A 14,666-nucleotide genomic window follows, 5' to 3' on the forward strand; every position below is an offset into this window, starting at 1 on the left:
AAAGGCGTCATGATTATACAGTTAAGGAGAAAAGACACAGCAGTTTGTAAGCATTTTGTGGGGATTAGATTATATTTCTCCAGTACCTCTTTGGGCCACAGTGGAAATCATGTGACAAGAGGTCCCGCTGAGAGACCTTTCAAGGGATGACGGACCAAAAAGGTTGTGAAACACCGGTTTAATGAGTTCACTGATTAAATATCCTCTGTATTTTAATGCAAAAAGGTTTGATATTCTTGTATGTTTACCTACAGTGATCACAGACGTGACAGTCATTTTAATGATGTCTTTAAACTGTTCTGTTCTAGTTTAATAATTTCAGTTATACATCTTTGATGATGAAAACCATGACATGGACATGAATACTGTAAACTCAAGCTCTTGTAATTTATGGGGGGAGGAGCATTTAAACTGCATTTCAATGCAAAACAGAGCCAAATTTGGCCAGACTTAAAAATAAAGTGTTATTTTAAGTACTTTAAGCACATTTTCAAAATGGTATTGTCTTTAAATAATAATAATAAAAATTTCAACATAAAGTGCAGTTTTTCTTCTTTTCTTCACCTTAAAACTCTGAGTAACCTTAGCCAAAATAATTTTGTACATTAGGCTAAAACAGTGTGATCATCAAACTTTTAGTGCAAAACATAACAAACCCATTGGACTCACAATACCTCCATGCTTATTTACTGTCCGTCTCTTTCAGCCAGTTACTTAGACAAACTAGCCTGTTTACATTTTCAGAGCTCAAGACAGCGCTCTTTTCTGTTACTACGTGACCTGCAGGTGAGAACAGTCTCTCACATGGGACAGAAATGGCAGGACTAATCAAATACTTGCGGGCCAGGACAGACAGCTGTGGGTGAGTCCCTGCTCGACTGGGCGGGCAGTCTGATGTTGTCGCAGGAAGGGAACTGTGAATAAACAATTGCCCTCAAACCTCAAAGGCCCAAAGCAACACTGTAAAGACTGGGACAAAATTCTCTACAATAGTGGCACAGACTGATAAAGTCAAACCAAAGATCATTCGTTAAAGTAGCACTTAGTATTTGCAATTAAAGTAAAACAATTGTCTTTTTCAGTTTTTGTAACAGCTGCGGTGGCAGACGTGCGGAGTGGTGAACGAAGGACCCAAATGCAGGCACTGGCTTTGATGCACGTGAGCTTTATGTTCAAAATGGTGAGAATACAGACTGAGTGAAGATGGGAAGGACAGAAACTAAGATAAACCTAAACTGGGAAAAACTAACTAAACAAACCTGAAACCATGACTCGCAGAAGAAAATGCAGAAAGATATGCAGGATAACACACAGGGTGAAACACGGGATAACACGCGGCGGTAACACAGATGGACCAGTCACAAGCAGAGGAAAACACAGGGCTTAAATACACACTGGAGCAATCAGGAGACAGGGGGGAACACAGCTGGGGGGAATCAGAGCTGACGAGACAAGGGGAAGCAAAACTGGACACAATGGGGGTGTCCAAATTCATGGGCTGCATCCTCCTAAGGACCCGTCGGGTAGACCGGAAGAGAGTGGCTGTGAAATTGGACGGTCTAGCCTACAGATTTGCGTCACCGCTGTCTCAGTGGAGTTCAATAAACTCGGCCTTCTGCTCCTTGCTATCTAAAATATAACAGGACACTGGCGTAAATTCTCGACCATCTCACACTTCTGTTTAATCAGTTTTCTGTTTGCGGTTTATTCAGCTGTGTGAAAACCACCCGGGGGATTAATAAAGTTTTATTTAACCTAATCTAATCTAATAACTTTAATCTCGGCCAAACCGATTTACTCACGAACAAATAAAACACTGAAAAAAGCCAAACAATAACATTTTTAGGTTATCTAAGTGACTTATATATCACGTTTAACCTGAGCAGCAAAAGACTGCGGTGATCTGAGAATGATGTGCCGGGAGTTTGCCGTTCTCGCCGGCTCTAGTGACCCTCGAGCTCCCGGCTAACTATCGAGCTGGTGGATAGCAGATGTCTCCGAAAACGTCGGAGCGCTTTTGCAAATATGTGATGTCTTCATAAACCGAGCAGATATTTGAAGTTTACACAGCTACATTCTCGCCTGAAAATATGTTAAAAGTTTATTTTGTGACCCAGAAAGAGTAATAAGAGTAATATTTAAACTTAGTAGCGGCCGCCATTGTTGAAAACTGGAATTGGCTGGGTCGCACTATGAATTCTGGGATATGGTGGGCCATGAAGGATACACCCGACCCATCCTTCAAATTCAGGGAAAAGGAGGACGCATTTGTCGGCTGCATTTGGAGGAGTCTACGAATTTGGACAGCCTTCGTCGCGTCGCTGTGACGTAATCGGCCTACAAATGCGGCCTCAGGAGGATGCAGCCCATGAATTTGGACACCCCCTCAAAGTAAAACAGGAAATATAACAGGCATGCACAGACACAAGCTTAACACTAAGACATCAGACATGGCAACAGGGATGGAACACCGAGACGTGGGACCAGGGCAGGCACAGAGACACAGAACGGAAGGAGCTCAAAATACAAAACAGAAGCCAAACCGTAAGAACAAGAAAATCTTAAGAATATAGATTGCTCTAGACTTACTATTTGTCACGGTCCTGGGTCATTTTGACCCAGTGTTCTTAGTTATCTTGATTTTGTATTTTGTTCATTATTTACTCCATGGTCCCTAGGTTATTCAGTTAGTTTATTTGATTTCCCCTCGTGTATTTACCCCCTGTCTCCCCCGCCATGTTTCTGGGAGTTCCCATGCCTCATTTCTCCTCCTTGTGTTTTATTCCATGTTTTCCCCAGCCCGTTATGTCTGTGTTCTCCTCGTGTTCTCTCTCTCCCTCCTGTCCGCATCTCTGTGTACTTCCTGTTTTACTTTGATAGTCTCCGGTTAGTGTACAGCACGTTGTGTTGATCCTGCCCTGTCTTGTTATAATTATTAGTTTCAGCTATGTTCCCAGTGTGCTCCCACGTCCCTCGTTATCCTTCTGTGTATTTATGTCCGCGTCTCCCTCAGTTCTGTGTCGCATCCTCCCTCTTTGTTGTGTGACCTTCCCCGTGAGTTTAGCTTCATACTGTTGTTTGTATCGCCTTTTTCCCCGTTCTGTTAATAAAGCTATATTTTGAGTTAAGTCCCCGTTCTGGTGAGTTTGCGTTTGGGTCCTTCTCCTGCCTGCACACAGCATTTCATGACACAACTCATCTCTTTGGAATTAAGAGATGTTCTAGTTCTGTATTAATTAGTCTTGAGTTTAGTATTTCCTAATACCTCTGAGTTTTGTTATTTCTATATCTAGCTGATGGTTCCTGTTTGATTATGTTAGTCACCTCTTCGTGCCCAGTTTGTCCCAGTCTCCTTTCTGTCTGTTTGGTCTTTCCATGCCCTGTGTCTGTTGTTTTCTGATTTTCCTCTCTTGTCTAGTCATACGTCTTAAGTCCTGGTCCCTGTGTTTATCGCTTCCTGTTCCCACGATCATCTCTCTCTGTTTCATTCTTTTGTGTCAGTCATGTCTCCATGTCTGTTCCCTGTATCACATTTTCACGTCTTACTCTAGGTCACAGTATAAGTCTTATGTCCTGTTTTGTTTTATTAGTCACTCGTTCATGTTCAGATTAGCTTCCCCTGTCTTGTAAATAACACACACATCTGATTTTCTTTTCATTGTATAGTAGAGAAAGCATACAATTATTTTGAAAGGAAAGAACACTTCTTCAACACATTTATCATTAGTAAGTAAATAGTATCAATCAAAGTGACACTACAGTCCAGTATGCAAGCAACCACTTGACTAAGGTAACTTAGTAACTAAAGTATTTTCTTTTAGCTAAACAATATATATTTGTGTTGTGATGAGGAATTTATTTTTAGTTGGCAGTCAAAGCCAAAAGTGTCGGAGCGCCACTGTGGTAGATCATGTTTCTGTAGTGACCCAACCTGGTTTTCTTCATCTCCTGAATCAAGAAAGAACACAAAAACATATTTGGTTATTCACACAAAGGAAACTAAAGAAAGAGATCCAACTTTATTCCAAACTGTCCCAATCTAACCATTTCACCAGGCTTAATGGTTTTTGGGCCATCGGAACAGCAGTTTGACTTATTGCCAAAATTTGTTTGATAACAGGTCGAATATCTAGGAAATTAATGTAAGAGAAGTAAACAGAAGAACATAAAATGTAAGACACTTTTTAAAAAGATTGGATACACTTGAGTGAAAATAACCTCTGTGAGTCTCTGTCCCTGGATGCAATGAATGTGTGGCTCGGGTTTGTCTTCTATCTGGTCTGCTATTGCTTTGTAGCAAATGACACAATCCAGAGGCTGTGGAGCAATGAAAACATAAAGAGCATCAGAGTTCTGCTGATGTTTTGATAGACAGAAGACTTTTCTTTTCTGGGGACATTTGCTCACTTGATAACTGCTCCGTTGACATCTCTGAGGGTAAGACTCAGTTATTCCTCTGGGACACCAGGTGGGGTTCAGAAGAAAGTGGTGGTAGATGTATTTCTCACCAAATCCACCCTGAAAGAAAACATGGAACAATTTTATGAAGTGCTACAAAAAAAGTAAGGCCCACAAATGCCCTTTACATCTGTATGAATGGTAGCAGAGACTACATATAACTGCCATGTAGAAGCGCACCGTGTGGACTTGTACACTGACAGGATACTTTGTGAGGTACACCTGATCAACTGATTAATGTAACTATTTAATCAGCCAATCACATGGCAGCAACTCGATGCATTTGGTCAGGTAGCCATGGTCAAGACAACCTGCTAAAGTTCAAATTGAGCATCAGAAAGAAGACGGGAATTAAGTGACACTGAACATGGCATGATTGTTGTTGTCAAACAGGCCCGTCTGAGTATTTAAGAAACTACTTATGTACTGGGATTTTGTGGTCGACGCACAGCTGCAATACACAATACAGACCACAATCTTTGAGGAATGTTTCAAGCATCTTGTTGAATCTATGCCATGAAGATTTAAAGCACATCTGAAGGCAAAAAGGAGTCCAACCCAGAGAATGGATGACTGGATGAAATTAATTGCTTAAATTAATGAAATGTTTTTATAAGGTAAATGCATTAAAATTGATGGGTGGAATACAAAAATGTGTTTGTGTGGGAAAAGCAACCACAGAGAAAAAGTTCCACAAAGAAATCTGCCAGAAAAAAATTGTTACTCAGTGTAACTCCAGGTCAATGCCCTCTAACAGGCTTCAGAGCTTTTCTTTGGTTGTTTGTGATGATCAGACTTTAATCTGCAGGGGCTGTGGCCTCCATTTGGCTCCACCTCATAAAATATGAGACAGTTTCTGGAAAGAGGACCCAAGTGCAGGACATCAAGAGGCAGAATAAAAGTCCAAATACATCTTCCTGCAGATATCATGCAGAGCAAGACAAACAATCAAGGGCCAAATTCCAAAATACATCACTATAAATACAAATGGCTAGACAGTTCGACCATGTGACAGGGGAAAAAAGGGAAAGACATGGAGTATTCAAGGGAAACGAGTGCAGGTGTCCCTAAGCTTTGACTTCCATAGATGATTTCGAGTGCAACATTTCTATTAGCTCAGGAAACATCAGAAAACACTTAAACTGTTTGTGTGCAGATCTGTATATGATGTGTTTTAGTTAATTATGTATTTTTACATTGTGAAACATCCTGCAAAACAAACTAAGTAACTTAAACGGGTTAGCTTGCGGTACTGTGGTGAACTCACAATAGATAACAATGATTTGGACCGGTGCACAGAGGCTGTGATGCTCATGGCTACATCAAATGATGCTGAGATTAATCCATTTAATTCCACCTTTATACCAACTGAATACTGTCTAGTATAAAGACAATATACAGTATACTACAGTAACAGTATTAAAGTAGGAAATGGCAGTCAGCCAAGATAGCTCATGAAGCTTAGATCTTGTTGAATTCAGCTGTGTAAATCCACAAAGAGCAGCAGGTCAGCTGATCACAGCCTGTACACTAAGAAATTATTATGAGTTGTGACACATTGAGCCACTACAGCCAATTTTAGGGTTCCCCCTCCAGCTGAATCCCACTTTAACCCTTTACTGTACTCATTTTCCTATTTAGATGTAGAGTCAAATTCACCCTCTACAATGTAGGCAACAGAAAATAGTTATTTACTTTCTTACTTTGAGTACATTTCAGAGCCTGTACCCTTTCACTTTTACTTTAGTAAAGAAGTTGATTCAGTATTTCATCTTTTACTGGAGTATTTCTTTCTGTATGTTTACTTAAGTAAAGAATGTTTCTACTTTTGCCACCTCTGGCTATTCTTAACTTTAATGTCTAATTTTGCTGTCGTGGCTGTGCAACTCATTCATTATCTACAGGAAGAAATGTGAAATCTTGCAAGTTTTAACCAAATATGCATCAGTTTTGACTCTAATGAACAGCTGTGTAGAAACATCAGTCTGTTAAAGTCTGCGAAATAGTGATCCAATCTTTGCACCTCATAATCTAAACATAAACTGTCTATAGTTTCAGTTTTATCAAACCTTTTTTTGTACAGTTGCCATTTGCCGAAAAAAGAGAGAGAAAGAGAGAGAGGAAAAGTGGGTCAAATTGGTGTTACCTGAAACCAATATTTCAAGTGTTTTTCTCTCTCTTTAAAATTAGGATTTAACATTTGTCTTTAAAATTTTACTGTAAACTTTTGTGTTCTTCTGCAGACCTTTAGGAGACTGTTGACACAGCAAGGTTATCACACCCCATCAGTGAGGCAGCTACAGGTTTTCAATGTGGGTGTCATTAGAAAATAACAGAAAAAGGGGAAGAGTTGGTGAAAGAGCAACACCCAAACCAAAAAGATGCTTACCTCAGTTTCTAACTTGCCCACAGTTTTCAAAAACAGATAACGGTGTCGGATCCTAGAATGAGTGGTGAGCTCTTGCCGTACCAGATTGACTCCTTTTTTGTAGATTTCAGGCAGCCCGTTGTAAGGCTGCCGAGCTTCAGCAGAATAAGGCACAGCTGCAGCACAAACCAAAAACAGCAACCCAGCACCCATATTTCTCCAAATGCGTGAGAAGAGCAGGGCAGCTCAGAGGACAAACCAAGCACTGAGTGCAAACCAAGTTCTATTACAGGAGATTAAAACACACTCAGTGGGGAATATCACAGAAGACCACCGTTGTAAAAAAAAGAGAAGTTAGACTACATCCTAATGCATTATTACAATTAAGTCCTGGTTCACTAATCCAGATCCTGGAAACAAGCCCAAAATGTGGTGACAAGCTTTTGGCACCAGGACAGGATGTAAAGTTTAGCAGTAATTAGTGCAATTTTTTTGTTTTGACTTCATTAGATGACTCTTTGTTGTCATCTGCACCAAAACAACAGTTGTATTTGGGCCAGGAAAGCAAATGGGATGGTCATTTAAATATTTTATTTCCATGAAATGAAAACTCATGAAGATTTCAGAGTCAAACATAGTCAAGCTTAAAGTCAAACTTAAACACATGTTGATCCATGTATAGTGCATCCAGAAAGCATTCACAGTGCATCACTTGTTCCACACTTTACAGCATTATTCCAAAATGGATTGAACACATTTTCTACTTCAAAATTCTACACAAAAAATGAAAAAGTGAAAAAAGTTTGCATGTACATTTTTGCAAATGTATGTACTAATATGTACTTCATGTACTCTCAGCCTTTGCTCAATGTTCTGCTGAAGCACATTTGCAGCAATTATAACCTCAAGTCTCCTCCACCCTCACAGTATGATGCTGCCACCACCATGCTTCACTGTAGGGACGAGGTAATGAGAGGTCTCTGGTTTCCTCCAGACATGAAGCCTGGCATTCAGGCCAAAGAGCTCCACCTCTGTTTCATCAGACCAGAGAATGACACTCAAAACTGAGCTCAGGTGCATCATGTTTCCACTGATCACCTGTCAGATGTTTCTACTACTTGACTGGAGTCTACCTGTGGTAAATTCAATTGACTGGACGTGATACGTGTTACAGTAATTAGAAAAACAGTTTTTAGTAATAAGACCCAGGAACTGCAGTGTAATCTCAAACATAGACAGCACGTTAACATGAGTCAGAGGGACATAGAGAAGGCCTTCCACCATCATGTTGTGGTCGTTTACTTAGATCTTACATTTTTAGTCTTCACAGGTGCAGCACGCGCCTATTGTTAATGGACTGGTTCTTATGCAGTGCTTTCTGCTCTACCTGAGCACTCTTGCCATGCACCAATTCACATAAGCACTTTCTTCTATGCTTTCAATCAAGCATTCACACACATTCATACTTCTTGAATGCATCAGAGATCAACGTATCTTGCCCAAGGATAGTTGGCATGCAGACTGGAGCGGCCAGGGATCAAACCACCAACCTTCCAATTAGGAGATGGCCTGTTCTACCGCCTGAGCTACAGCTACCCTACACTGATGTGTGGGATGCTGTTTTACTGCCTGTTCCTACATCTAGTTATCCCAAAACTCTCAATGACTTTACACCAGTCGCCCTCACATCAACTGTGATTAAAGTACTTGAAAAACTGGTGAAGGCAGAGATGTTAAGGCACACTGAGCATGTGTTTAACCCCATGCAGCTTGCTTATGAACCACATGGTGTCACAGTTCTCAAGCTGGTCTGTTTGTCTCACCTTTTGCCTCCTGAAGGGGCTGGTCAGGACCCATCTGAATTCCACCCTATACGTAGAGCATCCAGTTCCAGAAGACACACCTGCTTCCTGTGATAATATGGCCCTTATTCAGTCCCTGTATTTAACCTCTGTTTTTGACTCCTGATATTCCCTTCTGTTTCCTGAAGTGTTCTCACTACCTAAACTAATCCCACTCTGTGGATTTCCCCACTGGTCACCTTGGAACAAACCACTCACTCCTCAACTGGATTTCCTGTCCAGCTTCCAACATAACAGCTCACCTGTAGAACAGTGTCGCCTTCCTCCCTGGCTAAGCATGAATTTTTCAAGTAAGCACCCATATATACTCATTGTCAATCATTCCCTCCATCCCCATCTGTGGATTAACTCTCACCTCCTCTATGACAAACCTTCCTCAGATTCAAAAGTGCAGTATCGTCCTTGTTGCTAGTTTGAAAATAAAATTTGGCCTGTAAAGAATCTGGATTTCTAACAAATATAAACAACACAGTCATGCATTGTTGCATTTCCTGGGTAATGCAACAGAGGGGTAACTTATTGCACACACGCAGCTGTTTTACTCTTTTTATTTTATGTAACACATGGAATACATTTAGTTTAAAAGGAAAGAAGCCTCCTTTCACGTGCTTATCTCAAGTGAGTAAGTGAATACTAAAAAAGTGACACTACAGATGAGTATACATGCAACCTCTTAACTAAGGTAATTAAAGATTGCCTTTATAGTTTTGTGGATATATTTGTGCTGCAATTAGGATCGTATTAGCGGCTAGTACGAGACAAGAGTGTAGGAGAGCCGGTGTGGTAGATCATTTGTCTGTAGTGCTGCAGCCTGGCTTGCTTCATCTCCTGAATCAAGAGAGAACACAAAAAGATGTCTGGTGATTATTCACACTCGGAAAACTAAACAGACAGCTCTAAACATCCAGATCTAATCCAGGTTTTTGAGCCATCAACAGCAAAAAAAAAAAGGTTTATGCAACAAAAAGTATAAAATGTAAAAAAAAGATCTTTTTTAAACACATGAGTAAAATTACCTCTGTGAGTCTCGGTCTCTGGATACAGTGAACGTATGGATTGGGTTCGTCTTTTATCCGGTCTTCAAATGCTTTGAAGCAAATTGCACAATCCATCAGCGGCTGTGGAGCAATGACAACATAAAGAGCTTTAGTTCTGATAGGCGGTAAACTACTTTTTTTTTCCTTTTTTTTTTTAACATTTGCTCACTCGATCATTCCTGAAGGGGCATCTCTGAGGGTCAGTCTCAGTTGCTCCTTTCGCACACCTGGTGGGTTTCAGGTGAACGTGATGGAACAAGTATTTCACACCAAATACATCCTGAAAGAAACAGAGGTTAATTTTATGAGGCGCAATTGCAATATGGACTAAAACCTAGCAGGTTTCATCGCTGATTTTTCTGTAGTAGTCAGCCCACACAAAGCACTGTGGTGCAGATGTCATCTACAGGAAGGCAACAATCAAGGGCTAAATTACAAAAAACAGTCTGAGAAAGTGGTAAACAAGCAAGAAGGCCAAAGGGAAACACTTTAGCTTTAGTATGTTTCAGGCATACTAAATCCACTGCAGCTGTGCCTCTTGGCGTGCATCAACAGATAAACAGATAAACAGATAAATGCTTCCTTGCTTGCACTTATGGGACGTATTACTGTACTGTATGAGCCCCTGCCTAATTATGAGTGTGTGTAGATATGTAGCAAATATCACTGTCTTCCTGGCAACAATACTCAGCTGAAGTCATCAGCAGATCTGGGGAACCGGGAATAAAACCTGCTGCAGTTCAGTTATCTGCCTCGCTCTCTCAAAAACATTTACCATCTACTGTTGTTTCCTTCACTTTTTGTCGTGGCCTGTATACCCAGGTTGATTGGTATTGATTGCCATCAATATATACCATTGCTAAAAGGCTTGCTGTGCCCAATGCTGTCACACATCCATACATGACAACACTGGGGAGCCATACAAACTATCAAGTACCATTTTGCATTGCTGCAAAAGAAAAAAAACTACTTTGATTTTTGTGGGTATCTTTGGAATCAGAATTTTGTAGGTAGTTTATTGTCATTTCTATCAAATAGTGTGTCATCCTGTTATTCCTAAAACATTCCCCAGTTCATATTAGTCTAAAAATCCAACATGATTTTTTCCCCATTGAGATTTGTGTTCCTTTCATTTTTTGAGCAGTCTGTAACTGTTTTGTAAATCTAAATGCTTGTGAATGTTTTAAGTTTCAAAGTTCACATAATCCAATACAGATGGGAAAACAAGTTTGAACCTGAATTCCCCAGAACCACAGAGAACTTCAGAAAGCACTGAAAGCAGAATTTAAAGTATTTTTCTCTTTTTAACATTATAATTCAAGTTTCAGCTGGAAACATTTATGTTCTTCTGCAGACCATTAGAAGACTGTTGGTGCAATCAGCAAGGCTTTCTCACCCTATTTTTTTTTCACAAATTTAAAAGTCTGATGTTTTGATACAGAACATTAAGCAAAAACACTGATAACACTGATTCTGGTCAAGAGTTTTCGAAAGAGTCGACAGCCAGATCTAAATGATGCTTACCTCCTGTTCTAACTTCTCCACAGTTCTCAAAAAGCGATAATGGTGTTGGACCTTAGCGTGGGTGCTGAGCTGTTTTATTGCCAGATCCACTCCTTTCTTGTAGATTTCAGGCAGACCATCGTAAGAATCCTGAGCTTTGGTGGAGTACAGCACAGCAACTGCACAAACCAAAAACAGCAAGCCAGCAGCCATTTTCCTCTGAGTCTGGGAGGAGAGCAGGGCAGTTTGGAGAATAAAGACCCGCGTTCAAAACAAGCCCTTTTATGGCTTTAGGAATCACAAGTGAAACTAAACATACCCATCAACAACAGACCAGCTGCATTCACTGTTTACTGGTTATCCCCCAGTTTCCGGTAATACCCAGGAGGCCACAGATTAAAACTTTCAGATGGAAAACATGCTCTATGTCATAATAGGAATTTGGTATTACAATAGCTAACTTATCCAGAACAAGATCTATAGTGTGATTAAAGCTGTGGATAAGCTCATTGACAATCTAATGATACATTTAAAACAGACTATCATCTTCAGCTTTTATGCTCTTGGAGCAGAAACATTCTCTGCAGGGATGGCGTTACATAACACCTGAGGATGCTTATGTAACAACTTCATTTCAATGAAACCACAACTCATGAAGATTTGTTAGTCACACAGAGGCCTTATTGCTGCTTCAATACGTGTTGATCCATGTAACACACTGTGGTTACACTGGTGGCAAAAACAATCAAAGATTTATTACAGCAAAGAAAAATTTCATTCTACTTAAATCAAAGAAAAGGTAAATGCACAGGTATTACAGAAAAATGTCATTGGTCACTGTTGTACCTGAGCCAGTTTTATATACTTTATAGATCAGAGTTCCTAAAGATGCTTCATAATAACATAGTAAAGGAGAGAAGTAACAGAAGTTTGTAAAGATTTTGTGGGGCTTAGATTAGTTTTATCCAGTAACTTTTCTTGGCCACAAATGACACCATGTGACAAGAGGCCCCACTTTCAAAGCCTCGTGGGCTAAAAAAGGTTGAGAAGCACTGGTTTAATCAGTTAACTTACAGATATCCTCTGTTTTTAATGCAAAACTTTAACATAAAAAATGATGATTAGTTGTACAGTTGTGTTTATAAGATTAAATACACATCATCAGATCAATAGAGTGGAATAAAAAGTGAAATAATCCTCACTCACATGTTGTGATATAGAAGAATTTATTTATGTATTTATTTATATTTATAGTTTTGCCTGTTGTTACCATCACAGTGGGTTTTAAAAATTAAAAAGTAAGATGTGATCAAAGAACAGACTTCTAGCGTTAATTCAGAGGATCTGATAAAAGTTTTATATTACCTGTTTATGAATTACACCCATTTTTATACACAGTTCCCCCATTTTCAGAGGGTTAAAAATAACTGGACAGAAGTAAAGCAGATAAAAGATTTGGATTCAAAGTTTATTAGAATATTTAAAAAATGCATACATTTACGTAGCAAGGGAGCTAGGAAGGTTGCATTTGAATGACATATGTTCTTCACGTGATAAATGCCTCTCAGAGTGAATAATAAAATATATAATAATGGTTTAATAACATTTCAAAAGACAAGATGCAAACATCATGCGTACATCTACCAAACTACAGAGCGGTTAAGTGCAGACTGACAAGAATTTACCCGTCTGATTGTAGTTTTTTAGATATTTTCAGAAACAAAGATACTAAATGTTGCATGTTTTGTAACATAACTTTCACTTAGTGCCTCTTGATCCCAGAAGAACTGTTGACCCGCTGCTGTATCCCAGTTTCTTGCAGTGCTCCAGTCTGCTTGCTGTCTTTGCCTGCCATTCATAACCAAGTAAAGATAAACATGTTTATCATTGCAGTGCGGTTTCATCATTTATGACAGGCCACTGTTTGAACTTTGGGAGAGACTGTATTAAAGGTAAAGCAGGAGATACTGACTTGTGTGATGGCCGGTTTACGGAGGCAGTGAATATACGGTTTGGGCTCTGGTTCGATTTCTCCTCTGTACATTTTGTAGCAGACTGCACAGTCCATCAGCGGCTGCATGAATGCACAAGAGCAAAACACCACAGACAAGTTAGGGCAGGCCATTATCCTTGCATTCCACAGTCCTGAGCCGAGTAACTTGCCAAAAACTTACTCTGTCGTTTCTAGGCTCACATGCTGAGGAGTCAACGGTCCCTTTTTCACAAGTGGTGGGCTTAAGGTAGAAGTGGTGATAGAAGAAGCTTACATCAAAACCCATCTGAGAAGAAAGAAGCAAAGCAACCCAGATGAGTTTTAGTTCATAAAAGCATCATATTCTTCGTTGCTTATAGCACATTTCCTGATGATTTTAATCCAAATACACCATAAACCATTAAATAATAACCAGGTCTTACAAAACAAATGATAAAAACTGAGCAATAAAACTGGATGTGCTGTTCGGTACCTCATAGTCCGACTTCGAGACACTTCTTAAGAAGACATAATGATCTTGGATTCCAGGGAGAGAGTGGAGATTCGCTAAGGCCAGATCTACTCCTTTCCTATACATTTCAGGGAGTTCCTGTGCATTCAAGGACAAGAAGAAAGCTCCAACACTGAACAGCCAAACTAACAGAGCAGCCATCGTTCTCCTTGTGGCCATAAGAGTGAGGGTGATGTGGAAAGAGCAACAGACCACCCCCTTCTGTACTGTTTACTCAAAGACAGAGGAACACCCTGCCCTCCCTTTACAAGAGAGAAAAACAGGCGTTTCTGTTTTGATTATGCCTCAGTGTTGATCCAGACAAGATATCTGCATCCTCCCAACTTCTTTATTTTAGAAGAAAGATTTTTGAAATCTAAAAAGTAGTTTTCTATCAGCGAATGATAATAAAGTAGTACTGAAATTCATGTAGAAAGTCACAAAATAAAGTTGGATTGATAAAGTAACAAAGAGGACACATACTAAACTGATTTACATTATTTTACTGAAGAGAAATCTATTGGCGCTCCACAGGGTTCAATTCTTGGTCCTCATTTTATTTAACAACTGTATAGTTTTGTACTATAAATAATGTAAAAAAAACAAAATAATTCTTTGCATAATTTTAAATGTTAATCGTAAATATTAGCTGAACTGACCACCGACTGTAAATAAAGGATTGACTTACCACTGTGATATTACTGGTTTGTTTGCCCATTTTCAAAGGTTTCGGCCTGAGCATTTTAGAAAAAGTGAGTGAAGTTGCAAACTCATTGGGAAGGTTTCTATTGAGCTCAGTGGATCCAAACAGCCATTTTTAAAAGCCAGTGAAAGTCTTTATGGTGCCATAGCAGTCACCCCCCAGTTGCAATTAAAAAGAATGTAGGTTTTAGGTACCGATTTCAGAGCAGCAAGCATACATCCATCCTTTATATACAGTCTGTGGAAATTAGTG

The 14,666-nt window shown here is 39.6% G+C and overlaps 2 protein-coding genes across 2 annotated transcripts; both read right to left on the reverse strand.

Moving 5' to 3' along the window:
• Positions 1 to 9,220: 9,220 nt before the first annotated feature.
• On the reverse strand, positions 9,221 to 11,519 carry LOC100692318 (uncharacterized). Its single transcript, XM_003439253.5, has 4 exons — positions 11,250 to 11,519; positions 9,895 to 10,005; positions 9,705 to 9,806; positions 9,221 to 9,516 (listed from the first exon to the last, which is right to left on the reverse strand). The coding sequence occupies exons 1-4, from the start codon at positions 11,439 to 11,441 to the stop codon at positions 9,430 to 9,432; spliced, it is 492 nt and encodes a 163-aa protein (XP_003439301.1). The 5' UTR covers positions 11,442 to 11,519; the 3' UTR covers positions 9,221 to 9,429.
• Positions 11,520 to 12,677: 1,158 nt separating this feature from the next.
• On the reverse strand, positions 12,678 to 13,945 carry LOC100692049 (uncharacterized). Its single transcript, XM_003439252.5, has 4 exons — positions 13,694 to 13,945; positions 13,403 to 13,507; positions 13,201 to 13,302; positions 12,678 to 13,076 (listed from the first exon to the last, which is right to left on the reverse strand). Exons 1-4 carry the CDS (start codon positions 13,889 to 13,891, stop codon positions 12,987 to 12,989), a joined length of 495 nt encoding a protein of 164 aa, XP_003439300.1. The 5' UTR covers positions 13,892 to 13,945; the 3' UTR covers positions 12,678 to 12,986.
• Positions 13,946 to 14,666: the final 721 nt, after the last annotated feature.

This window comes from Oreochromis niloticus, linkage group LG9, assembly GCF_001858045.2.
Source record: "Oreochromis niloticus isolate F11D_XX linkage group LG9, O_niloticus_UMD_NMBU, whole genome shotgun sequence".
NCBI classification, from domain to species: domain Eukaryota; kingdom Metazoa; phylum Chordata; class Actinopteri; order Cichliformes; family Cichlidae; genus Oreochromis; species Oreochromis niloticus.